This window comes from Thrips palmi, unplaced genomic scaffold, assembly GCF_012932325.1.
Source record: "Thrips palmi isolate BJ-2018 unplaced genomic scaffold, TpBJ-2018v1 HiC_scaffold_15, whole genome shotgun sequence".
Taxonomy (NCBI): Eukaryota; Metazoa; Arthropoda; class Insecta; order Thysanoptera; family Thripidae; genus Thrips; species Thrips palmi.
Genome location: NW_023144624.1, coordinates 4,914,378 through 4,940,627, shown reverse-complemented (window position 1 = coordinate 4,940,627; position 26,250 = coordinate 4,914,378). Strand labels below are relative to the sequence as shown.

At 43.6% G+C, this 26,250-nt stretch overlaps 4 protein-coding genes across 11 annotated transcripts in view; 2 read left to right on the top strand and 2 right to left on the bottom strand.

Moving 5' to 3' along the window:
- The first annotated feature begins 64 nt into the window (after nucleotides 1-64).
- Nucleotides 65-2,032, top strand: LOC117641635 (RNA-binding motif protein, X-linked 2-like). The gene is made up of 5 exons (XM_034379128.1): nucleotides 65-236; nucleotides 321-473; nucleotides 550-679; nucleotides 756-975; nucleotides 1,071-2,032. The coding sequence occupies exons 1-5, from the start codon at nucleotides 223-225 to the stop codon at nucleotides 1,865-1,867; spliced, it is 1,314 nt and encodes a 437-aa protein (XP_034235019.1). The 5' UTR covers nucleotides 65-222; the 3' UTR covers nucleotides 1,868-2,032.
- On the bottom strand, nucleotides 2,022-7,395 carry LOC117641630 (rho GTPase-activating protein 19). 3 transcript variants are annotated; one of them, XM_034379116.1, is made up of 11 exons: nucleotides 7,230-7,395; nucleotides 7,081-7,139; nucleotides 6,754-6,887; nucleotides 6,491-6,663; nucleotides 6,190-6,399; nucleotides 5,890-6,101; nucleotides 5,639-5,803; nucleotides 5,259-5,564; nucleotides 5,090-5,170; nucleotides 4,281-5,015; nucleotides 2,022-3,739 (listed from the first exon to the last, which is right to left on the bottom strand). In XM_034379116.1, exons 3-11 carry the CDS (start codon nucleotides 6,876-6,878, stop codon nucleotides 2,759-2,761), a joined length of 2,988 nt encoding a protein of 995 aa, XP_034235007.1. In that variant the 5' UTR covers nucleotides 6,879-6,887; nucleotides 7,081-7,139; nucleotides 7,230-7,395; the 3' UTR covers nucleotides 2,022-2,758. The 3 variants fall into 3 exon arrangements, with proteins under 3 accessions (XP_034235007.1, XP_034235008.1, XP_034235009.1); XM_034379117.1 differs by having other exon boundaries at nucleotides 4,548-5,015; XM_034379118.1 differs by having other exon boundaries at nucleotides 3,379-3,739; nucleotides 4,574-5,015.
- A 102-nt stretch (nucleotides 7,396-7,497) lies between these two features.
- Nucleotides 7,498-11,433, top strand: LOC117641631 (xaa-Pro aminopeptidase 1-like). 3 transcript variants are annotated; one of them, XM_034379120.1, is made up of 13 exons: nucleotides 7,498-7,640; nucleotides 8,458-8,595; nucleotides 8,700-8,868; nucleotides 8,960-9,196; nucleotides 9,295-9,390; nucleotides 9,481-9,677; nucleotides 9,746-9,887; nucleotides 9,972-10,104; nucleotides 10,183-10,332; nucleotides 10,407-10,536; nucleotides 10,618-10,795; nucleotides 10,881-11,056; nucleotides 11,140-11,433. In XM_034379120.1, exons 2-13 carry the CDS (start codon nucleotides 8,476-8,478, stop codon nucleotides 11,257-11,259), a joined length of 1,848 nt encoding a protein of 615 aa, XP_034235011.1. In that variant the 5' UTR covers nucleotides 7,498-7,640; nucleotides 8,458-8,475; the 3' UTR covers nucleotides 11,260-11,433. The 3 variants fall into 3 exon arrangements, with proteins under 3 accessions (XP_034235011.1, XP_034235010.1, XP_034235012.1); XM_034379119.1 differs by lacking the exon at nucleotides 7,498-7,640 and adding an exon at nucleotides 7,783-7,806; XM_034379121.1 differs by lacking the exon at nucleotides 7,498-7,640 and adding an exon at nucleotides 8,252-8,385.
- Nucleotides 11,434-13,635: 2,202 nt separating this feature from the next.
- LOC117641634 (RNA-binding protein Musashi homolog 2-like) overlaps nucleotides 13,636-26,250 on the bottom strand; it is a 73,392-nt gene continuing 60,777 nt past the window's right edge. The window contains exons 2-6 of one of the 4 annotated variants that reach the window (XM_034379125.1): nucleotides 26,160-26,218; nucleotides 23,943-24,054; nucleotides 18,027-18,510; nucleotides 17,720-17,944; nucleotides 13,636-17,637 (exon numbers count right to left, since the gene is read on the bottom strand). In XM_034379125.1, coding sequence (XP_034235016.1) covers nucleotides 17,065-17,637; nucleotides 17,720-17,944; nucleotides 18,027-18,503 — 1,275 coding nt within the window. In that variant the 5' untranslated portion in view covers nucleotides 18,504-18,510; nucleotides 23,943-24,054; nucleotides 26,160-26,218 and the 3' untranslated portion in view covers nucleotides 13,636-17,064. The remainder of the gene's footprint in view (nucleotides 17,638-17,719; nucleotides 17,945-18,026; nucleotides 18,511-23,942; nucleotides 24,055-26,159; nucleotides 26,219-26,250) is intronic. The other 3 variants (XM_034379127.1, XM_034379123.1, XM_034379124.1) reach the window with 3 other exon arrangements.

The window sequence follows — 26,250 nt, the reverse complement described above, 5'->3', positions numbered from 1 at the left end:
CAAAGCTTCCATATCTATGACCTTTTTTCGAAAAAAATTGTGCGCTTCAGTTTTTACTTTTGACATGTTGTTGTTTGTTTGTAGTTGTTTTTCTTGTTGCATATGCCGCTTCGTTCTTTGTACGAAGCGGAACTGTTTGAAAGAGCAAGTTTCTCTTCGTGTTTGCGCTCTCATTCGCAACTGTTTTGACTTGAGAAAAGATAAAAAGACTCGCCATTCAAGATGAATCCTATGACGTTAGTATATCGGGTTTTACTCCCGCCATCGTGTGTAGGTTATGTTTATGTATGTACATTTCTAATACATTTCCCTTTTTACAGAAATATGAAAAATGTGAAAAAGCTCTCGGAGCAAGAGCTTAATTTTGGCATGAAAACATCATGGCATGACCAATACAAACACAGTGCTTGGATTTTTGTTGGAGGTCTACCTTTTGATCTGACTGAGGGAGACATCATCTGTGTTTTTTCGCAGTAAGTTTGCTGAAATTGTATGGGCTAAAAGTGCTACAATAACTCTTATCTAATTCTGTTTTCTTTTCACCCTCAGATATGGTGAGGTGGTGAATATTAATTTGGTACGGGACAAAGGAACAGGCAAGTCTCGTGGTTTCTGTTTCATCTGTTACGAAGATCAAAGAAGCACCAATCTAGCAGTTGATAATTTCAATGGCATTAAGGTATGACGACCGTTCTTTTTCTCAGATACACTGTGTTCTTTAATTGGTGTGATAAATACATTTCTTTTTCATCCAGCTTCTGAACCGAACTATCAGAGTTGACCACTGTGAAGGCTACAAAGCACCAAAGGATGACAAAATGGATGAGGAATCTCGTTCACTCCATGCAGAAGGATGTGCACCTGGTTCCAAATATGGTGATTTGCCAAAATTACCAAGCTCCTCAAACTCAAATGGAGGCCTAGATAAAGGTTTTAATCTACCACCAATGGAGAGTTTGCTCAAATTAAAAACTGGTAGGGTAGTTTTTGTCAGTTCATTTCCTCGACTTTATCTGTTGTGTTTGTTTAAGTTAGTTTTCTACTATGACTTCGCATTTATTTTTTTTCAGAAAAAGAAGACTCTCCAAAAAAGCATAAGGACAAATCAGAGAAAAAAGAGAAAAATGCTAAGAAAACGAAAGATAAGATAAAAAAGTTATTCAGGAAGAAAAAGAAAGAGGAAAGTTCGTCAAGTAGCAGTTCTTCAGAGAGTAGTTCTGAGTCAGATGAAGAAACATCCAGGAAGAAGAGGACAAAGAAGGAAAAATCAAAGCGGAGGAAAAATGAGTCATCATCTAGTGGTGAAGAAAGTAACTCAAACATTAGTAAAAGGAAATTGAAAAAGAAGCAAAGGAAGGAATCATCATCTGATAGTGACAGTGATACTGATGAAAAGCCTCAGGAAAAGAAAAGGGGGAAGCTCAAAAAGAAATCTGATAAGATTAAATCATCAGAGAGTGAAGATGAAGAAGTCAAAAGAACAGAGCACTCCCATAAATTTCATAAAAGTAGTAAAGATGAAGGTATTAATAAGTATGACCGAGATTCCAGTAAATATAGGCATGAGCCATCAGATAGGTCCACTGATAAGGATAGAAAATTTTCTGGTGAAAATAACAGAGAGAACCTGAGGCGATATGGCGACGAAAGTAAAAGCAGGGATGATGGACGACATGACAGAGAAAGAAGAGATGACAGAGACCGGAAAGACGATAGAAATCGGAAACCAGACCAAGACAGATGGGATGATAGGGGCAGAAGAGATGACAGGAGTAGAAGAGATGATAGGGACAGAAAGTATTCAGGTGAGAAAAGCCAAGAAGACAGTAGAAGACAGTACGAAAGAAAGGAAAGAGATAGAAGGTAAGGTGTGCCCAATGAAATAGCCGCATTACTTTTGGTAGGTTTGTAAATGTATTGCCAAGTTTCAATCAGAAATAACTGAAATATTCAAAGTTTTATAATCTTATCATGTCTTGTTCTTTTATGAAAAGGGGATGGGGAGTAATAAAACAAATTGATTATCAATTTATGAAATTGTATTTATCACATTGGTATATAAATCAACATTAAATTCAACAGGCCACTTTATACATGTTTTTGCAATGCCTTGAGTAAACATAGACCATGTTGCAATGCAGAACATCACATCATTAACTTGTCACAGAAAGAAACATGTCACAGGCCTGTAGCACAGGCAGTAACATGGGATACATAATTGTACAGCTTTCCAACATACAGAAATTACACATATAAAGTAGAAGATAACAATAATCTATCTCTGGGTTCAGTCATTAAAAAGTTCTTTTTAAACAAAATATACATAAAAAGTGAATATCATAATTCAGTGATACCAGAATTTCAATACTAGAGAGAAAGGAAAGAAGATAACACATTAAAAGATACTAGCATAGGCACTTGATTGAGCTGAGCTTGAGTGCAGGGACTGCAGCTTGAGCTAAAGGTATAAAAAAAATAGAGCACAGATTTTGTATAAAATCAAGTCTTGCCCCTGTTGAAAGTATACAGCAGCTGTTGGGAACCTATTTTGTTACAGTAGTTAAAAATGTCTTAGTCTCTAGAAGAATGCTTTAAGTTTCTGACTCAACAGGCAGGAAGTACTAGAATAAAGGATAAATTTGAGTTAAAATTTACTTACATACTAATAATAAAAATAGAAAGTAGTTATCAGGTTAGAAGGAAAGAAGAGCACCAACACCAAATGGTCAATCCACCACAATGAGTTTCCAACGAGTAATCAAAATGCTGTTTCATTCACAGACACACCAGCTGCAGCACTTTCACTCAAACATCTATCAATCTCACTCTGAACACACGTGTTATGGAATTCTGTTTCAGAGTCAGCAGAAAGCATGTTATGATTATTAAAATTAATTTGGTCTGCATTCAGGGCCTCCTCAAAGCTATTGGTAACTTTACTTTCGGGTTTAGCGTTAGGCATGCTCAAGGAGCCATTGTCATCATGGTCACCTTCTACTCCCGATGATTCATAATCCTCATCGACTGGTCCTTTGTCACTAAGATTAGATGCAGCCCCAGTAGAATTCAGTGACTTCTTATCTACTTCAGGTAGGTCACTGGCATCCAAGCACGATGGTTCATTGCCATTAAGACAATACAATAAAGAATCACTTAAGTTGTCATTACTTAGAACATATCTCACCTCACGTTCAGAGGAAGAATCAAAATCCCCAGTGTGACTAGAGAAGCTCAGATCCACTGGGCTTGCAGTAAGAACACTGCGGCTCAAGACTATTTCTCTGAACGTTCCGGTCAAAGCACTACCGTCACTACTGCAGCTGTAGTAATCTAAGGAACCATTTCCCCCACTACAAGTTGCACATTTCTCATCAGGGCAGCATTCACAGCCTTCAGTTCCACTCAACACATGTTTCTCAGTTGCCGCCATCTCACTTTTCTGGAGTGTAACATCTTTTGGCACCTCTTTGGCAAGCATTCGCTCAATAGGGATGTGGACAGTCAAGTCATCTTGGAAGTTGTCATCTACTTCCCGTTCGATAAAACTCTCCTCTTTCATCAAAAGTTTGCTGCTCAGAGATGCTCCTGCTTCGCTGAGTAATGTGGCTCGAGATGTAGCGTCGCGTCTCAGCTCTCCTGACCCGGAACGCCCCCACCCGCCTAAATGTGCCAACTGGGACAAGTTGGAGCTGGACAAGGCCACGACAGGTTTCCGACTGCGAGGTGTCATCATGTCCTCCTGCAAGCAAAGAAAGTCAATTGTCACAGAGTCATCCGCGAGTCTCTCATTCAGCCGGTTGTCTTGTTTCAAATTATCTAAGTAGCAGCGGTTTACTTCCACCCCTCATAGAAGCATATATTATGTAGGCAGTTCAGCGAAGTCCAAACCACATAGATTTTATTAAAAAATCACAAAGCCAAGCAACTAATAATTGCCTTGTAATAACAATTGCAGATAAGATCTCCTTAGTACAATATCACATCAAGCAAACAGCAGTTATGCAAAGAAATGGATGCTTGTGAAAAGGGGGGACCAAAGTGGCAGATAAAGTAAGAATGATGCTGCCCATACAGGACTGAAAAGTTGTTATAGTTTGTTAGCACTGTTAAGATGAAAATGTTCATAGAGCATGGAAGAATGGACTTATTAAAATATGATGCAAGTTACAGAGGAACAAACAAACTGGAAAAGGGTTGAAGGAATTTAGGAGGATGACATGCATATGCATAAGTAGAAGAGGCTTGGTTAAAAATGATAGTGATGGTGAACACATTCTTACCTGCATTGCCTTAGACATTTTCTGCGTAGATCGTGTTATGGGAGACATAGAGTTATTGCCAGTGGCATTGGAAGGTGTTAGTAGGCAGTTACCAAGAGGACTGTCATTTTGATGGCAAGCACGTGCATATGCAGGAGTGCTGGTCATCCAGGCCAACACATTGCGAGGAGTTAGTATGTTATGAGCGCTAGGAAGCCCAGCCGAAGAGAGATTGCCACAGGATGAAGCGGACACCACGGCAGATGCAGAGGCAGAGGCAGTACTCACAGGCCATGACTCATCTCTACAGGTACCTGGCGGATGTTTGACATCAGGACTGGTTGCCAGCCTTTCGCCAGATTGGGTAGAGGGAACTGAGGAGGGGAAACATGGTTCAATGCGCGGGGATTTAGTGGGGCCACCCTCCTTGGAATCAACATTTTTATCCCGATGACTGAGAGAGGAAGTGGTCCGTTTGAGCACATTGCGCAAGCGCTCATCACCTGCTGTATTAGAATCATTGCTAGATGTTGAGGAACTCTCCTCCCTGTCAGTGCCAATATTTTCAGAAGTAACTGATGCTGGAGTCCTTTTAGCATTGGCCGAAAGACGCATTCGGATTGATTTAGCCTCATCGACATCCATAACTAGTGATTTCTTGAGAGAGGGCATGACCGAGGGTGATGGGAGAATATTTTCTCCATCACTCTTCTGGAAAACATTCTTGACTTTAGTGACTGGTGAACTGTGTGGGCTCTGTAAAGTATATTTACATTAAGTATAGATGTGGAAGGTGAATTCAAAAGTAATACAATTTGAATATCACTTACATCAAATGGTTCTTTTGAGTAAAACTCATCACTCAGCTTCTTAGGTTCTTTAGATCCCTTATTAAATACATGAATATGTTTCTGTTAGAAAAAAATCATTAAAAAAAAGAGATTTGTCAGCTAAATCGATTTAAAGGTAAAAACACTATGCATGATGAATATTACTTACCTTTATGGAATCCCCAAGGGAACGACTTCGCTGCCTTGGTTTGGGACCAGCAGTGCGATTCCTTGCTCTGCCTGTCCTGTTAGACCCCATTATTAACTGAGGAGTACCTTGTCCATTCTCTTTATTAAATTGTTTTATCAGTTTCCTCTTCTTGGATGATTCAGGTAAGGATTGAATGTGAGCATAAAGCTGCGCAAGTGCTGCTTCTGTTGGATTAGCTGATGCACTTGCTTCAGCTGTCTTTTCCCGATCTACAAATGTAAAAACTGTCTTTGCAGCCATTCCATCACAGGTGCTCTCATTAAGCTGTGGAAAATCAATATGATTTAACAATAAAACTTTTAATAATATGAAATTCAGTACTAGACTATTTTACTTACATCTTTTTTTGGCAAAAGTGTTCTTTTATCCCGAGATGACCAATAAGCTCTGATATCTGTGGCCAATTGAGCTGGAATGTGGAAGAGCGTAGGGCCTTGTTTGATCATAAATGATACAACTTTTGACATTGTCTGGGAATTAGTATGCAGAGCTTCAGGACTTAACTAAAAAGACATAAAGAAATTTTTTTTAGCAATTACAAATAGTTTAAACAACCTTTCGATTTATCCAGTTAGAACACAGTACATACCTTTCTTGGACAAAGTAAATGAGGTGTAAATAGGGTGGCCAAGTTATCTGCAGACATTTTATTGACATGAGCATAGGTTGAAGTAAGATGCAATAAGCCAAACAAGTCTTTTAAAAGTTGCAAATTCTCCAAAGGCAGTAACAGAAGTATGAGTTGAATGGCTTTCAGAAGACGCTCTTCATCTACTGGTTCATTGTTTCCAGCACAAAGCTCTGCAATGTTTGAGGAATGATTTATCAAAAAGTAAACACACAAGGACAAGAAAAATTTTGAAATTGAAAAATCAAAATGAAAACCAACCAGCAATTTGGCAATGAGCAGGGTAGTAAGCTTCAGTTAATAATGGCTCTGGAAGCTGAGCTAAAAAGTTTTTGAGGACACTTGCACAGTCATGAACAGAAAATTGTCCCTCATCTAATTTTAATGGACACCCAGAAGTCAGTAGGACTTTTAATTCTTGCTGTCTTGTCATTTTCCCACTTCGGCGAAAAATACCTTCTTGAATGACATCTAAACAAAGAAAACAAAGGTAAGAATGAGTAAGGGACTAGAGAGGCTACAATAACCCAATCATTGAAAAAGAAACAAAAAAAACACTCACTCTGCTCGAGACTCAGCCATTGGATTAATTGATATACTTGGGAAATACCTTCCTGAGTCAGTGTAACTCCTTCAGTGACAGGACGATTAACAGGTTTAGATTTCTTAGCAAAGGGGGTAAAACTCCATTTCATGGGGCGGAATTTCCCAGATTTTTCAGAAACACCATCGCACCTACAATAAAGCATTAGTCAGTTGTAGGTAGAAGGAAGTATTGACCAACTCAATACAATGCTTGATAATAGTTTGAGTTTGATGACTTACTCGTCAGTATTCAGATCTAATACAAAGGATAAATGCATGCGAACAAGTGTAAGGAACTGCTCTGGATCATCACGCCGCAGTGTTTCTGCTAGCTCAGCATCCTCAGATTTCGGCCCAGACACCATTGTGCTGTCCTGGAGAGCAAGAAGAAAGTCAAATCCAGTCAAAGTGGTTTACCTTAAAAAAAGTTTCCATTTACATAAATTTGCAAAATAAAGGAAACCTCAAAGTTTGAAAGAAAAGGCAACCAAATTGATATTGAAGAAAATAGTGATAACTCATAATTCCAGCACAAAGACTGACAACAAGGAAGATCTAAACACTCACCTCAATAGACGTTCCTCGCAGCAAATGATTTTCCTATCGCGAAACATAAAAATCTAAAACTGGAACAGGTCACAAAGACAGTCGTTAACAACAAGCCGGTTAAACAGCCACACGCACAGGAAATGAGTACTAATATCGTTAACAAGTACCCGAAATAAAACTTCTTGACTGAAACATTGTTCTCACGCATGTGCAAATGTCCTGGAGTCAGATTGACTGCGCATAAATTCCCTAACCAAAGACAACGGATCTAAATTATCATTTCACATCTTCAACAACACAACAATTTCAAACATTTCAAACGCATGCTCCGCTCAATTTTGATTGGTCAACCATTTGTGCCTTCTCTAAAAACGCATAACTTTCTCGACAAAAGTAGTTCGTAGAAGGCTGTGAAATAGTGTTTTGTTCTGGTTCGATAGGTCGATGCGGACCGGCAACAAAATCGAACTCGAAGTTCGTTATTTTCGTTTGTGACAGCTTGTAGTCTAAGCGAAAATCTTTCATTAATCAGCTACTTGTCCATGTCTATGTCTTTGGACTGATTTGAGAGGCCCACTGTAAGAATGCTTTCATGTTTTATGTCGTCAATTTTCATCCTCTTGATGCTATCACTCATTTTGCATGTTTTGTTATACATAACCTCCCACCGTGGCATTTAGTCATGTCACAGTGTTGTCGTCTTACATATTTTTAGCGCTTTCTTGATTCGCAATTATGTTCTTGGTGGGTTTCGAGAGTGTGAGGAGCAATTCTGCACCTCTTTCTGGTCATGACGTGATGCATTTTTATTGAAATATCGAAAGCTCAGACGTATCTTCTCCGAGTTCACAATTGCTTTTCATAGACTTCATTGTGTCACCTATTTTGACTCTAATTAGCGTGCTAGAGCAATGGATTTGTCTCTCCGAACTAGCTTCTATGTTTCGGACGATACCTGCCCCTTGTTTTACATGATTCACGCATTAGAATATCTTTGGTTTGCGGCTGCAGTGTCCACCGGCCTACCGAACCGGCTCTCTAATACTAAATTGAGGTCAAGCACAGTTCAGCTTATTTGAGCTGCCCTGGAGCTGCCTGAATACTAGACCATAGGCGCTGGGGATTCGTCATGTTTTAAATGACATGATCGACGAGTGGAGAAGTAATATTGACAAGTTAATCTTTACAGAATTAGGGAAGCAGTCAGCTGCTAAGATAAGATAAGATAGGACTTCGGTTTAATCCAAGCTGTGTGAAAAATTCTTCTCTGAGCAGCTCACTATCAGTTTGGCTTGGGCCTTTGATGCATTCCTAAACAGACCAGTAATTTTTTGTGTGGTTCTTGAATTTCTTTGTCTCAGATAGATGTTTCAATAATTCAACTTTATTTTACAGAACCCATCCTGCCGAAAAATGGTGAATTTGAAGTCAACTTCCCATTTATTGGAGAAGTTGCGAGCTTTGATGAAGAATAATAAGTATGTTCAGGAGCCAATACATGCGTACATTATACCCTCAGAAGACCGTCATCAGGTAAAGTTATCCAATTACAATTTTATAAGATTGTAAACATCTACGTATTAATCTAACTCTTATAATCTTTTGTTGATTCTTAAATTTTTTTTAAACCATTTCAGAGTGAATATATAGCTGAATGTGATCGCCGACGAGCCTTCATTACTGGTTTCACAGGTTCCAGTGGAACAGCTGTTGTGACTGATAAGGATGCCTGCCTTTGGACTGATGGACGCTACTATCTTCAAGCGTCGCAAGAAATGGACAAGAACTGGACGTTAATGAAGCTTAGTATGTGATGCTCTTTCCATGCATGTGTTATCTGACTCAACTCCTAATTATGTGTTTGCTAAAATGTTCTTGTCCCGCCTCCTTGTTCCAGATGATCCTGGTACCCCTACTGAGAGTGTTTGGTTGAGCAAAGTGCTTCCCGTAGGCTCACGTGTTGGTGTTGACCCTCAGCTAATGTCTTACGACAGTTGGCACCCTATGCAAACTCAGCTTGAGGCATCAGGGATGTCATTAGTTCCTGTGCATGCAAACCTTATTGATGCCATATGGGAGGATAGACCAGCTCCACCATGCAATGTTATTCAGCCTCATCCTCTCAAGTACTCAGGTACAATTTCCCTCCTGTTTAAACCTTTTATTTGATTTATTTTTTCTTTTGTTTATTTTTTTAATTTTGTTAACCTTATTTTTTAACTACTTTTTTAGGCAAAACATGTAAAAGCAAGGTACAAGAAGTACGTTTAGACATGGTTGAGAAAGGTGCTTCTTTGCTGGTGGTTACAGCTCTGGATGAAATTGCTTGTTAGTTTCTTTTGTTATCTTACCTTGGTTAAATTATTTTTTACTGCATGTTATTTTTTTTCTTTGACATTACAAACTATTTTTTGACAGGGTTGCTCAATTTGAGAGGATCGGATATAAACTACAACCCAGTATTTTTCTCTTATGTAATTGTCTCTCCGACCGCTGTGCATTTCTTTGTTGAAGAATCAAAAGTAACTGGAGCTGTGCGTGACCATTTTCTCCAAGAGGACTTGGCTGTAACCTTCCATCCGTATGACAAAGTGTACTCGTTTCTCACTGAGCAGGTATGCAGTAGTGGTTAAAATTACTTTCTTATAGCTTGATTTTGTTTCTAACCAAGCTTTCTCCCCAGATACCCATCCAAGAGGGTAAAATATGGCTGTCTTACTTATCATCTTATGGATTAATAGCTGCTATCCCTGAGAGAAAGAGAGTCACTGACATTTCTCCAATTGCTGTTATGAAGGCTGTGAAAAACCCTACTGAAGTTGCTGGTATTACAGGCCTTCCTTCCTAAGAATTAAAATTTCTTCTTTTTTTCCCACTTTTGAGACATTTTTTTTTTTTTTAAATTTCAGGTTTAGTAAATTGCCATATTAGAGATGGCGCTGCTGTTTGCTGTTATCTTTCCTGGCTAGAAAAAGAAATTAAAGAAGGCAAGAGTGTAGTTACTGAGGTGTCTGGGGCTACTCAGCTAGAGGAGTTCAGGAAGTACGAATTTCACTTTTTTAATTGCTTGTCAAAAAAATGTAAAATAATAATAATTGTGTTGCAATTTTACTATTCCAGACAGATGGATGATTTTGTGGGACTAAGCTTCACGACAATTTCATCATCTGGTCCCAATGGAGCCATCATCCATTACACCCCTTCGATTGAAAATGATAGAGTTATTACTGCCAATGAGTTGTACTTGTGTGATTCTGGTGCTCAGTTCAGGTATTATTGTGATTTAAAATTGTCATTTGTACTCATCTGTGTCAAAAGTGTTTACCAATTTTGTTCTTTGGCAGAGATGGGACCACTGATATTACAAGAACTGTCCATTTTGGAACTCCTACAGAGTACGAAAAGGAGTGCTTCACAAGAGTGTTCAAAGGACAAGCAAGTTTAGCGAGTGCTGTCTTCCCTCAGAAGATTAAGGTGTGGTCTAGAGTCCATTCATTCTTATCTCAACAATCGTGCCTTAGTCAAAAGTGTAATATGAGTAATGTTTATTTTTAGGGCCACTACTTGGACACACTGGCAAGAAAGTTTTTGTGGGATGTTGGACTAGATTATCTGCATGGCACTGGCCATGGTATTGGTTCTTACCTCAATGTTCATGAAGGACCCATGGGAGTGTCATGGAGAGCTTATCCTGATGACCCAGGTCTTAGTGAAGGAATGTTCCTTTCTAATGGTATGTATTGAATTTCTGAAGAAGGATCTCAACACACAAGTTCCTACTAGTATCATTTCATGTCAAAGAAATTTCTCGCTTCTAGAACCTGGATACTATGAGGATGGGAAGTTTGGCATCCGCCTTGAAAATATTGAGCGTGTGGTACAAGCTGAGACTAAATACAATCTCCCTATTCGTAAATTTATTACTTTTGAAACTGTGACTATGGTGCCAATTCAAACTAAACTGTTAGTTCCTGAGCTTCTCACAGAAAAAGAGGTAGGCTGGATTCATTCAGTTTTCTTCTGCTTTCATTTTCCTTCCAACTACATTTACTTGAGAATAACTCTTTTTTTCTTCAGATTTCATACCTCAACAACTACCACATGAAAGTGCGAGAGTCAGTGGGGCCAATTCTCAAGAAAATGGGCCATGTGGAAGCATTGGAGTGGCTCTACCGGGAAACTGAGCCAATTGGTTAAGATTTTACAAGAATATTCATGCTGTAAATGTTAAGCATATACGGTAACAGCAGGGTCCAAAAATTTGTATTGTGATCCTTCTGTTTTTAACCCTGTCCATTTTTTCAATTTTAAATATAATTTATGTTATGTTTTATGAAAGAAATATATTTTACAGCAATTTACAATTTATTATCCTGAAGTAGTCTTTCTGTCTACCTATATTTGACTTTCCTAATTACACACATTTAAAGAAAAAAAGCCCACAGTCAAATGAAAATCAGCTAAATCAGCTGGCCCCGCGCGCCTGCGAGTTCCCCAGCTGGGCCAGCCCGCCGAGCGGGCGCGTTGAGCGGGACTGCCTATGCCCGAGTTCGCAGGCGTTTCAGGCGTCTTGCCTTCCGCCACGCGCTACGCAGCGCAGTGTTCTAGTGCCCGAGGTGTGGCTCACAGCACGCACGATTTTGTGTACGCTGATTGTGGGACTTTGCTGGGATGTGCGAGATTTCTTAACCACCCACCCCCAGGAATGCTTGCTTATCCCCCTCAAGTGTCACAGCGTACAGCGTTTCAGACGGAATGTGTGATGTGTCATTTCTTCTTCTTCAGTAAATAGGTCGACATGAGTTGTGAGATTGTCAGTTCTGACAGGAGAGCTGGGCGCTCGGCTGGGCGTTTTCTTCATTCTTACTATCAAGGAATGTGAGTTCTAGAAATTGTAAATTTTCCGGCAATGTGGCCTGGGAGGTATCCCCGAGTCGTTAGTGCATGATACAATGGTTAGTTAATTCACTGTCCATAGGAACTCGAATTTTAAGAATTGACTCCTTGTCTTTCAAGACAGGACTGAAATTTGTCATCTGGCCAAACATGCGTATGAAATTTTTAGACTGAAAATATTATTTTGATGCAATACCCGATGGTTGTTTTCCTCATACTTTGACTCTAACCACACATCTATTAATTAAGGGGTTCTCATGCATCACTAAACACACCAAGTAATTTTAGACAAGGTTCCTTCAAGAAACCAATGGAAGATTATCCCACTGGTTCACTACTCTACAAACCACCACCAGTAGTAAGAACGTATAAACAAGAGATATTGTAGAACTAACACACAGATTGAAACTAGGTGCTGAAAACGAACCGAAGTTTGTATGATTTGAAAATACTCTAGCCTTTCACACAATATTGCAACAAACTCAGTTCAAATGGCTCTTAGAACAAAAAAGCACCAAAAATTTAGCACTCAAATGATAAAAAGATCACACCATAAACCAATACAACTACAACAAGAAACAAATTTCTAAAAGGCTGTTAACATTCTTGTTAAGGTCATAGAGGTGTGATTATGTAGATTTAAATTCTGGTGGGAAAATGTGAATAGGGCCACTTTAATGAAGAATTCACGTAATGTTTCGTAAACTTTACATTAATTTACACCCATTTTTTTGCGAGACTTTACTGGGGAAGGGTTGTTGTTTGGTTACTCCAGGGTGGCTTCTGCACGTAATGAGGGGTCACCGTCACCCTTTATCTGACTTTATGAGAATGCACTACTTGATCACACCCCTACAAAACACCCCTGCACCTTGAGGGGGCTCTTTATCAGAATCCCATGATTCTCATTTCCTCACAAAGGGGCTGCAGGGCTCAGTGAGTGCTGTAGAAAATTCACTAGCCTTGTGAAAGCGATGCAACATGTTTCTACAAGTTTTGCACCACACATCGCATTTACATACTTACCACGTGCTAGAGCAAGGCACGTTCTACAGGGAAAATGTGAAATGTGCACAGAAAGTACAAGACTTTGACCTGAAGGTCTTATATACAGATATTAACTTCTGTTTGTTAAGAGAGAATTTTCCCTTTTCTTTTCTTTTTTGAAAAAAGAATGTTTTCCTGACCAAGAGCATAAAATGCTGAGTGTGCTGACTTTCTTAGAATGGTATTCTGATAGCAAATCGTGAGCTTTTTTTTATCCATCTATTGAATTTATGAGTCAAAACTCCCATAACTCAGAGCTGTTCAATTTATAAATACACCATTTTATTTCAAAACACCATTCAGCAAGTCTAGATTTCAATAAAAGAAACCCAAAAGTCATAACACAACCTTGAAATGTTTTGTACAATATTCCACAGGTGATTTAAGGGACTGAGAAATATCCTCTACAATAGATAAAACATACAGTAGAAATAATTAGTAAGTGGTAGTAGCCATAAAAGTTACGAAAGTAAATGGTACTAAAGAGGACTGAAGGAGTGTTGAAGGTAGAATGCCAACCTCAAAAGTTGAATAATATAGACTATTTGAAAATATTACACACACATCACCATTAAGAGCAAGCCACTGTTTGAGTATTTGATTCAGAGAACATTCAAGTAACACCACAGAGACAGAAGAGAGATATATGTATTGAATTTGATAGTGATGAAACAGATGAGCAGAATTATTCAAAGAAAGCAAGAAAATTGATCAGAGCTGAGGTTGTGGCACATACGTACTTAATAAACACATTCAGATCAACATATGCCAAGATGCTATGCTGACATAAAAAGAACCAAACACTACCCAACAATATATATGTGCATGTTTAATAGTATCTTATATGAATGAATTCATTCCTCTTAGTCACATCCAAGACAAGCTTAGTCATCTTTTTCTCTATCAAATTGCAACTAATAGTGTTAAAAAAAGAAGAAAAAAAAGAGGAATGAGCAGCACTGAGTGCATTCAGGAAAGCTATTGAATAAGCTTATCTTAGGGTGACTAGGAGTGCAGGTGAGTTAGTCACACAAGGAGAAAGCCAGAGTTCTGCAAAACCAAACTAGGACACTCAGTTTGTTAGGAGTTGATAACTGGAATGAAAAGACTGATTGGTGAGAGAAAAGATAGGGGTGCATGCATTTCAAGAGAAACATTAAAAAAGGCAGTTCAGAAAAAAATGTACCCCGTACAAGAAGGCCCTCTAGGGACAGAACCAATCAGTATTTTCATTCCTGAGTATAAACAGAGTAAGCTTTCATTACTTACAGCACCAGCAGCCACCTCAAACCCCAGACTAGGCCAAACAAGCAAGTAGGAAATAAATTTTAATAAATATTACCATCAAGCAGTTCTACTCAAACTACATTTATTTTGAAACCATCTACATGTGCATAATTTTCCTTTGCCAGATGGCATATGTCCGAGCCATCTTGCACCAGCCTATGTCTACACACATAACTACAAAAGAACATCTAACTCTAAAGTAACTATTTATCAGGTGTAATTTAATCTCTACAACCTTTAAAATCCAACAAACCACCAAATATTGGAACTAAACTAAAACAGTCGTGGGAGAAGGCCGAATGGCAAATTGTTTGACAAAACATTGTCTGCACCAACTTTCTCAGAGAGTTCATTTCTGGTGCAAGTTAACACCACAAAAGCATTAAAGAAATAAGACAAACTTTATTCGCTTATCTTGAATTAAATACAAAAATAGAGGGTTTTCACATCTGCGATCTTTTTAACACTTATTGCTGTTCAATATTGTTTAAAGTATATTGTCACCCACACGAAAATGGGAAAATGAACAAGGAAAATGAATACAGGGACAATGACCCAATAATAAAACAAATCAAATTTAAAGCTTTCAAAGAAAACGGGCTCATTTTTCTCCATGTGTGGTAAGTAAACAGGAGGTTGGAAATTTCAATTGTTATGACCCACATTGAAATGAAAAATTAATGGGTGGCTGGAAAATTTCACACCACTAAACCCACATGTAAATTCTCTGCTAAAACCCTCTTTGGAAATAATATACATCACACTATAGTGTGTTAAGTACAAGAAAAAAGCATCTTACCTTAAGCCTAGCACACTTGAAATTATATATTAAGCAGAAAGTTTGTTTCACCTCTCCTGTCCATTTTCCATCCACTCAATATCTATATTTAAGATCAAGTTTCAATAAATAGATTTAAAGTTTGAAGGTTTTGCAGAGAATGGTGCTAACCCTACTGGTATCAGAAAGAGTATTTGTATGGTTATTCCTTCCTAACAATTCAATGACCACTCGATTACCTAAATAACTAATACAAAATGACTATCAATGAATAACAATCGATCTGAAATAATTCAGAAAAGAGTTGGCTGCACACATGATCAAAATTGGGAGCACGACACATGCACAGTAATGTATAATGAGAGATAGCAAAGCTAAGAAAAACGCCTGCCACTATTAAATAAAATAGTTTGCCCACTCGAGCATAGGGCTTCAATGAGAAAACACTGGTATTGGTCACTTAATTCCAACACAAATAAATGGGATCATGACCTATCAAAAACACAATTTCACTGGGGAGAGGAGGGGGGTTTCACATTCATTGATGTGAAAAAGAAATAAATTAAGTATCTAGCCAGCAAACCTCCTTACAAGAGGTAAAAAAAAGGGGGGGGACAAATAAATAAGAACACTTGCCAATTTGTACTTTTTTAACTTTTAAAACAAAATAAAATACTTATGATCACAGCTTACGTGGATTTTTAAATCTTTACAGATAAGAATCTGACTCCAATTCACACATTCACAATGTGGAGTCAAAAAGATGCGGACAACTAATCTACTCATAAATAAATAACAAAACAAATGGTCTTGGTTAAACCGCAGGTAGAACCACATAAATAAATGAACACAACCCTAAAGACAAAAAAAATCAATGAGGGGAGGGGATTTAATTAATTCAGGAAAATTCATGCTCATTGACAATCTTCTATCAGACAAGACAAATTTAATTTTGGAAGAAATAGGTACCAAACAGATTGGTCCACAAAAAAATGTCAATACCATTTCAGGCCAAGAGCATGTAAACCTCATTATCCCTTCCCCTGTAATGACTGCTATGGAATGTTGTCAACCAGAGATTTTCATTAATCATAAAAATCAAGGGAGAATATTACTTATTTTGGATCCAGTAAAAGGTGCTGTAACCATAGCCAAAATATTCCGAACATGACTCCACAGAAAAAACTATCAAGTGTCTGTCGTCAGTCTTGGCAGGGGCAGCACAGAGGGGATAGGCAGCCTCAAAAGGCTTGTGACTAGACAGCGTGTCCCTCTGCACTTTCCATTGAATAAACACTAGGATACTGTACGATTACTAGCGGAACTTGACACCTAGGTATGCTATCATTGAGATCCAAGAAACACTTTCTTGATAATACTCTCATAACAATGCTCACTAATCATTTTCATATGGCACCCAATTTATACACAACAATAATCCACAAGTTGAAATAAACCATGAAGAAGCACAGACGTAATACTATCATGATACAAATTCGCAGGCTTAAAACTCAGCACAATATATAAAATATTGATAGTTTCGAGAGACTTTGCAGAAAAACAGAGAGCAACACTGAAGCTTTGTCAAGTTTGACGACTTCTTTAGCAAAAGAATGATAGAGCATTATTTCATAGAGAATTATTCATAGACAACAATGTTTACGTTTGACAAAGTATCACTTTTCAACACTAAAAAGGGAAGGAAATTGCGAAAGAAAATATGCTTTTCCCTTTCATCTTTGTCTAAGAGACAATTCCTTACACTTAACAAATTTACATGTTAAAGATGGGTCTGCATTCTTCACAGAAAGATAGATCCTTACTTTAAGAGGAAACTTACAGAAAGAAATGCAAGAGAAAAAAAAAAGGGAAAACACGAAACACAATGTAACTTGGAAGATGCAAGTACCATTACGTGATAATACTGGTTATTGCCAATTATTGCTTCCCCACCCTAGCCGCGCCACACACGGGCTGGGCCGCACGTTGCCATCCTACACATACATACCCATGCCGTACATTGAGCTCCAGTCTACCCCCTGAAAGCTGGACATGTCCACGTTGGTGAGTGAGTAGCCCTGATAGGGGTTGGCAGGGGCGGGTACGGGGGGCACCGCCGTGGGGGTCTGAGCGGGGGCGGGGGTGGCCGATGGCACGGCCTGCAGTGGGTAGGGGGAGTACCGGTACGATGCCAGGGGGTACGCGCCAAACAGCTTGCCGTAGCCTGCCTGCGCCTGGGCCTGCGCGGCCAGCTGCGTGGCGGCCACCTGGGCGTGGGCCGCGGCTTGCGCCTGCACGGCGGCGAGCTGCGTGGCGGCGGCGGGCGCCGCTGTGGGGCCTACCCGCATCAGCATGCGTTTGCTCAGGAGCAGCCCGTTGACGCCCAGGTTGGCGGCGGCCACCGACTCCTTGGGTTGCGCCTTCTTACACTCCACCTTCTTGTTCTTGATGGTGTGGAAGTGGATCTCACACACTCGGTCCACCACATCCTCCTGCTCAAACGTCACGAAGCCAAAGCCACGGTGGCGCTTCGTCTGCTGGTCCATCAGCATCACTGTCTCCTCGACCTGTAGCGAGCACAGCAACAGTTGGGTCAGAGAAACGGTCCAAACCTGAACTAGAGCAGAATCGAGCCGCGCTGAGCCTCACCTTGCCGAACTGGTTGAAGTACGCCTTCACTTCCTCTGTGGTGGTGTCCTGGCTCACGCCGCCGACGAAGATCTTCTTGGTTCGGTTCGCGACGCGCCCTCTGTTCTTTGGAGTCGCGTGCTTGGGGTCGATCTTCTTGCCGTCGAGGGTGTGGACTGGCACTTTAAGGACCTTCTCCACCGTCTCGGCGTCCTGGAAGGTGATAAAGCCAAAGCCCCGATTCCTCTGCAAAGGACGAAGGGCGAGCGAAGGGTTAGACGGCCGCCCCCAGAACGAGCCACGAGCAGACGCAGGGCCTGTGTCTCACCTGTGTCATGGGGTCCTTCATGATGAGCACGTCGGTGACGGTGCCGAACATGCCGAAGTACTCCTTGAGCCTCTCGGCCGACGTCTGCCAACTGAGGCCGCCGACAAACAGCTTGCCGGGGGCGGGGTCCGCGGCCGACGGCGACACCCTGCCGGGTGACGTGCTGCCGTTGTTGACGGGCACGCCGACCGGGACGCCGACGGGAACGCCGGCGGCGGCCGCGGCCGCGGCGGCTTGGGCCTGCGCGTTGCCGTTGGCGCCGTTCATCTGAACGGGGCTCGTGTCCATCTTGATCTGCATGCGCGCGGCGTGGCCCGCGTGCCCGTTGGCCTGCACGGGCACGATGGAGGCGGCGGGGACGGCGGGCACCAGCCCACTGTGGGCGGCGGAGTGCGCCGTTCCGTTGGGGATCGCCACGCCGGGGTGGGCCATGAGGCCGTTGAAGCGAGTATGGTCAGCCAGCGCCATGCTATCCATACCCAAACTGCAACAGACACAAGGGCACAGCGTGAGCGCCAACAAAACGGCCAGCTACCATTGCGTTGGTGGTTGGTGGTGGATGGTGGTGGTGGTGGATGGTGGTAGTGGTTGGTTGGTTGGAGACGCAAGGACAGAACCAAATGATAACGAGAAAAAATAGATCAGGACAGAAGAAACAAGTTTATGCCTCGCCGGGACGGTTCGACCTGATCGCATCCCTAGCAACATCATCTTGGTCTTCGACGCGCGACGTCCATGCCCAGTTGCTGCGAGGAGAGCGAAGGGCACCTCGACCCCCAACCAGTGTGTCACCAAGGCCGGTCGCTCGGCGGACTCTGCGCGGGTTGGGTGCGCGCGAAGCGCGTTGCGCGGGCCAACGACAGTCCGAAGACGTGCCACAACCATGCTGGTGAAGGCTTGCAACCCACCGAGAACTCCCGAGTCACGCGGACCTGCCAGTCACTCTGTCGCTAAACGCGGCAACCGCGGACCGCGGCACTCAACGACCACAACGCCCGCCGCGACTCCCCGAAGACCGTCTTCGGCTGCGAATCGGATAGAAATGTCAAATCGCCATGTAAGGGGATCCCGCGCTTATCGCCCCGTAGGCCCGCCGCCCCATCAGCGCCACCGCCGCGAAGGTGGCAGCATCTCCAGCAACATCCTGCCCCTGGGGCCCCGAGGCCAACGACCGCCTCCTCGCCCAGCACCCCCTGCCCGTCCCGAGCTCGGCGTAGCGGCGTAGCCTGGCGCTGACGTTCCAGAGCGCATTACTTGGGCAGCAGCCCCTCCCTGCCCCGAGGCCGCCCCCCGCCCCCGCCAGACTCGCCCCGCATCTCGTCCAGCCCGACAGCCCCGCGACGACGTCCACGCCGCCAGCTCGAGCACAGGCCGCGGCCAAAATAATGTTTTTCAAAATCAATTTCCGAGCCTCGGTGAGGGGGGAGGGGAGGGGTGGTGGGGGTCGCCCGCGGGGGTGGCTGCGGCGCTGCGAGGGCCGCCGTGGTGGGGGCGTGGCGGAGGCGGCGCGGGCGGCGGAGGCAGCAGGACAATGGTGGGATTGATCGCGAAGGGTGAGGGCGGCGCACCAGGGCGGCGCGCACGCGCGACAGGGGTGGGGAGGGGCGGCGGGGAAGGGTGGCCGCCCGGGGGTGGCTCGGCATGCTCGGCATGCTCGGCACTGGGCGGTGGCGCTGCCCGAGCTTCCCCAGTCGAGTTGCGACCGCCCCGCCGACCCGACCGGGCGCCTCCGCGGCCGGCACCGCCTGCGTCGCCCAGGCCTCCCAGGCCCCCGTCAGCGCCCAGCGACAAGCAGGTGAGTCCTGGAGCCGCCCCGCAGCTCCAGCACTCCAGCCAGCCCGTCCTCCAGGCCACCGCGTCGGCACGCCCCAGCCCCCGCCGTCGCCGACCTCTCCGCCGCGCCCGGGTCTGTGATATTGTCCTGTCACAGCAGTACTGACATTAAAGCCTACTGCTGTTATGGGACATGACCTCAGCCCCGGGCCGTCGCCGTCACCGCCCCGGCCAGCGACGCCGCAGACGCCGAGGACGCCGAGTAGCAGGTACCCGAGGCAGGATCAATACCGGAGGATAGTGCGGCCGTGCGGCCGCCCAGCGACACCGCGGGATGTGCTGCGGCGCTACGCCGCTACGCGGTGCCACGCCCTGCAAGACACAGCGAGGGCTGCCCGCGCCCGCCCGCCCGCGCCTGCCCGCCCGAGGAGCATGTTGACGCCGGCCAACGCATTACCCAAATTGAGTGCCGCCGCGGCAAGGCACCGCACGGCCGCAGCGCGACGGAAGGGCGGCCGATTATCGCAGATAAGTCCATCGACCATCTGGCAAGCGCCACGCCCCAATCAATACGCCGATTTCGTCCCGCCCGTCCCGCCCGCCCTGCGCACCTTCCTCCTGCCCTTTGGGATGATGCGGCCTGCCCGCCGCGGCCCGCCGCCCGATCGATGCGCAGGATAAGCAGCGCAGCAGCGCCAGCCCCGTGTTTTGGTCCCAGTTTCGCCACATTTCATCCCGCGCAGCCCCACCGAGGGCCCCACCGAGGGCCCCACCGAGGGCCCCACCGAGGGCCCCACCGAGGGCCCGACCCGCCTGGCCCCGCGGGTGCCCTACGCCCGTCCTGCTGGACAATCTGGGACAGGTGACGAAGGGGGGTCGGGTGTAGCAGAAACTGGAGCATTTGCAACGTTGCCGCTCGGGGCAGAGGAAGTCCCGCTGGAGCCGGGAGGGTGGCGCGGCGCGCGGAGCACCAACCCTGGGGAGGAAAGGGGAGGGGGAGGGGGGATTCAACCCCTTCTGGCGGAACCGGATTCAAACCCGAAGAGCCTCGCGGTACGCAAGAAAAGGCCAGCGCCGCCGCCGGGACGCGAACCAGGGACCGGGCGAGCCTGGCCGGCCAAGGCTTTATCCTCCAGCAACACCAGCTTCCGGCGGGAAAAGGCGAGGGGACGGGAGGGAGGCCAGGACGAGGGCAGGACTCCTTTTGCATGTTTGATGCCTGCGCCTCAGACCGGCGGGGAGGAGGGGGAGGCTGGCATCACCAACACTACCATTACCATGTATGTACAGCACAAAAGGACTCGTTCCTACAACGTCATGGAGATAAACCAACAACTTAGAGACTATCACAATCTAAGGTAACTTTACCAGGTATACAAGTTAGTAGAGAGCTAGTTAGTAGTCAAAAGGATAGATGATCCTGTCACAAAAAATAAATAAAAAAAACGTTCTACAAAGTAAAATTATAAACAACAGAAAGACTTAGAAGAAGTTCCATATACTTCTGCGGGTTATCACTTTGTCTACGAGACTGAAACAAGACGAATGTATATGCTATGGGGGAAACACGTGTCAATACGAAGAGGAATAGAATGATAGAAAATAAAACACCTCTAAACTCCACCTACTAGTCAAGTACTGGCTGCCGACTGACTGGTCCTTGCCTCCCTCCCTCCCTCTCATCTACAGCACGCACAAAGTAAGCTCGGCGCGGCAGCCTCGCTGTGTACAGTCGCTTCAGATCGTCCACCCCTTCTCTCATGCTCGCTCTTTCACTCTCCTCCGCTGATATCGATTCGGGCCGGGGGTTGGGGCGGCCGGGGGTTGAGGCGGGCAGGGTGGGGACGGCCGGGCGCCGGCACCCACATGACGAGTGCTGCCAAATGCACTGCCGGGCTGACTGCCTGGGTTCGAATCCCCTCGAGGCTGACGCGGGGCTGACGGGGGCCAGGCCTGACTTGTCGGGGGGCTCTAGACGGACACGGCGGACTTTGCTACGAGCCTTGCAAATTTTCCCAACTAGCGACGAGGAAGAGTTCGACGGCGACGGGACACATTCAAACGAAAATAGGTTGCAGGAAAAATCATGCTTCTGCCTCGGGGTGTAAATGTGTACTAGTACTAACAAGAAGCCTCGTCGAGAGGAACCTAACGGTAAACACACCAAACGGGCGGAAAGAATATGCCCAAAAGTCTATTACACAGTGAACAATTGGACACAAACAGTTACAGTTGAAAAGTGCAGTGCCTTGGCCCGACATGCATAATAAGACTAAAATAAAGGTGCACTTTTAGAATTTGTGATCCACAATAAGCCCATTAAACCTCCATATGCTACAGAAAAGAGGCCGAGTTGTAACAGCTTAGAATTCCTCGAAATTAATTATTTGCTTTCTGTACAGACAACCCCGCACATAGGGTCATCTAGGTCTATTTACTTACGGAGGCAAAATACTTTGCTGGTTTTAAGACTAAAAACCGCCAGAACTGGCGGGAAATACTTATACCTTTTATCCAAAATAATTGTTCAAGAGCAATTTGAAGTGATTGCAACGTTAATATTTTCTTACTTTGGAGCAAGAACTGGAGCTTCAGTATAACTGTTTCACATATCAATGAAAAGACCGTATTTAGACAGTATTGATATAAAGACAAACTGATGCGTCAAGGATAGAGGGGCTTACCTAAAGCACCTTCCGCAAAATCTCCAGCCAAAGCATATGCAATTGTGAGTAAATAGTAACAAGGACAACCCCATATGTACAGAGGCATTTAGCATATTTAGCCAAGATCGTGCTTTGCTCAAATTTTAAAATTACAGTACAGTTCTATCCAATAAGATACACAGAAAAGCAAATAGAATTGGAAGGTGATAAACAAGAGCCCAGCTGCCTCCAAACAGGCCCTCACAAGAACTACAAATCCCGTAAGTGCAGAAAATGTTGCAAAATTTTGCTTGATCCGGAAAGGATTGAGTGTCTGCTCATTGTTACGGTTCCCACTGCCTGCTACAGGCATGCACGTCCGACTGGGTTTTGCCTAGGCACGTGGTTCTACTTCCACATTCGGATACACAAACTTTCAAATGAAAACAACACTCCAGGATAAGGAAAGACTTTTCTGGAAACCTCTGAGATACAAACTGCGATTCTTTGGTTGTGATATCACTCAATTTGTCCTTGACATTGGATAAACTACAGCTAACTACCTAAAGTCTTCAACAATGAGGTGAAAAAAATCTATCACAGTTCCATTAGTGCTAAAGGCTAAGAGCGTCGGGCACGGTACCCGGTCACTTACCGTGGCCCGCACATAGCAAAGACAACACATCCGCAATTCACCATTAGGGATTCATGGGGATTCCTGCCAATACTACGCAAGGGATACGGGGTGGCGGGTAAAATGCCCTAACTATACTGATGACAACGATTCACCGCTGTCTACAGAACACTCAAAAAAACACTGACACTTGGGGCAGGTCCCGAGGGTCCAAATTGTTAGTATACCCCCTACTTGATACGTAGCCACCCCAGATTACAAGAAAATCTCATTAGACCTCAGTTGCTTTAGCGCCCACGAGAACTAGGGCAAATTCGTTAACGTAGTTACCACCCACACTTTCTGGTGGTGCAACGCCAATTACATTGAGAGTGATTTAGTTTGTTCCAAGAGATTTCAGTAAAATGAGGTGTACTTGAAAATCTAACCATGCATCCTAGACAGCCAGCCAGCCAGACAGACAACATACAGACCGGAGAATCCCCGCTTATCCACGCAACACATACACAAACAGGAAAAAGAGACTGAAAATGACTTATTGCCAACTTGCCTAAGGACAACCATAATCTTAAACCATAATATGAGCCTTTAAAATTTACATCTACAGTCTAAGAATGAAAGCTCAATCCCAATTATGGTTACGTTAAGCAAATTGACATATTAGCTATGGTTCCTACACCAAAACCAAGTACAAAACCAATTTCAGCCTCACCTCCTGTGCACAACAGCAGTACAGTACAGTCAGAGGAGGTTAGTAAACAGATCGCTGTGTTAGCAAGGTACAATCAATCCAAACAATCAATCGATAAATTAATCAACCGCTGCAGGCTACGGCAGGTCCGACTACATCAGGCACCTGGTTACCTGGGGGGTGCCCGGGCGGGCGTTGGAGCCCCGTGGGGTGCCTCTGGGCACAACCCCCCACGGGGCCATCCGCAGACTCATCTTTCTTGTCCTCGCGATCGCCGGCTCGACGCTGCATCAACAAACATCGTTAGGGTCATCGACGAATCCGCTGCCATCAGAGACCTGGAGACCACCATCATAGCCCTGAATCTTGAGTTCCGACACCAACTAAAAAGCGGCATGCAGTGAGAGTGAGACAAAGACAGACCCCGCGCTTGGTACCTAAATAATCAGGTCAAGGATGGAGGGTCTTTTTGAAAGCCATGTGCCTCAAAATAACAAACTCCTATTTTGATTTGTTTCAGATTTACTTGCCGGAGGCCCACCCTCCAGCGCCACTCAAGAAATGGCCAGAACCCACAAAAAGAAGAGAAACTAAGGACAAAAGTGCGCCCAAAGCAGTGCGCAAAGGAAAGGGTAAACCCCATGCACGAGTTGAAAGCAAATAAAGATTGAATTTTTGTAACTCCTAACCCCTTTTTGACCCGGTAGTTCAAAGACATTTAGATGTAGATTAGCTATGATGCAATGTGAAATACTGTAGTTCTACAGATAGGCACAAATAACTTGCAAGAGTACGTTAAATGTTTAGTGAAATACTTAGGCATTATTTAAGCACATAGACAATTTGCAGTTTAAGCGTCAAAATTTAGACATCCTCCATCCCAAACCACACACAGAAAGCACATGAAACTACTTAAAGACAACTACAACCCACGAAAAAAGAGCACTGTTGGGGCTCCAACGCTGGAATGCACATCTATTCTACTGATTCTTCAGAAGGTGTCTAGGACGACAGGGTATCACATAATATTGTAGCTAGAACAAGCAAAAGATTAAGTTGGTAAAGCTCGACCATGCATTTCATGAGGTCTACACTCGGACCGTTTCGTATGCCTGATGGCATGGAAAAAGTGGTTGAAGAACAATACAAAACAGAAAAAAAGTCATGATTTGCATGAAAATTGCAAATTTTTAAACCTGTTGCACTAGCAAAGGAACACAAGCCGATCCAAAGACATTAACCTCCAAGATATACACAAGTAGTGGCCTAATAGTAAAATCATCATACCAGGAACCTTCTAATAGAACAAGTCAGCATTAAAACCCAAGTAATGCAACAGCTAGCTTCAAAGTGAACCTGCGACATTGCTATGCAAATCCCGCATCTGGAGTGCTAATAAGCTTGAGCAAATGGTACACGGCACATCGACTTCATCACTTCAAAGCTGTGGATAGTAAAAAGTACCAAAAACAGATGAGTAGTCTTTGAATGTAGATAGTGTGAGAAAGCTTTGCTTCATCTAGTCGTTTGCTTGCTTAGTCTCTTAAAATCAGAATATAGAATTTGTAGAATAAACCGTTTACCGTATGCTTCAAACAATGGTTACTAAAATGCAGGCTAGAAATAGAACGCCAAATATTTACAATACTAGCGCAAAAATTCTTTTTTAAATGTTATCACAGAAAGATAGAAAGTGTTCGAAAGCATTAGACTGCACGTGTATTTTTGGTAAAGACTTCAGAAAATGCAGACAAAAGCCACTCACACATTGTTGGTTGCTATGGAGAGGGACTACAGTACTAGCAAAATTAGAGATGGATTGCTGTAAGAATAAGGTACAAAGACATGCTTCTCTATTGAAGTGGGAGCAAGTAATATACATTGCAGTTATGTTTACGTAGATTTAATACATAGTCATGATAGATTGTTAGATTATCATGCTCTACATCTAGATCCCACACAAAGTAAGTCACCTTCTGAAGATCTACAGCTGCTTCAATTGCCGGAACTCTGCTGCTTAGCTACATTTAACCGTAAACCCTATGGCCATGCACATATATCAAGAGGAACAAGGTGACAAAAACAAAACATTTAAACAAGAACATCACCGCAGGATCAAAAGATTTAAAGAGATCAAACACATTAATTAATGATATTCTTAAAACTGAATTTAATAGTCGGTAGACTATCTTAACCTTGGTCCCCTCTACACTCATCTTACGATTTGAAATTGAGAAAATTTTACTGTCAATGATCTCAAAATTTGAAATGGAAGTAATCTAGTCTCAAAGGCAGCACATTTTTTTAAATTTTTCCCCTGACATTTCAATTTAATGACTTTAAAATAATATCTTCATTTCATTAAGCATCATTTATGTTATTACTCTAACCTGAGTTGAGTGTTTGGAGGTGCCATTGATATCCCAGGGGAAACACCACTGAGCATTACCTGGAACACAAAACAAACAAGGCAAGATTAGC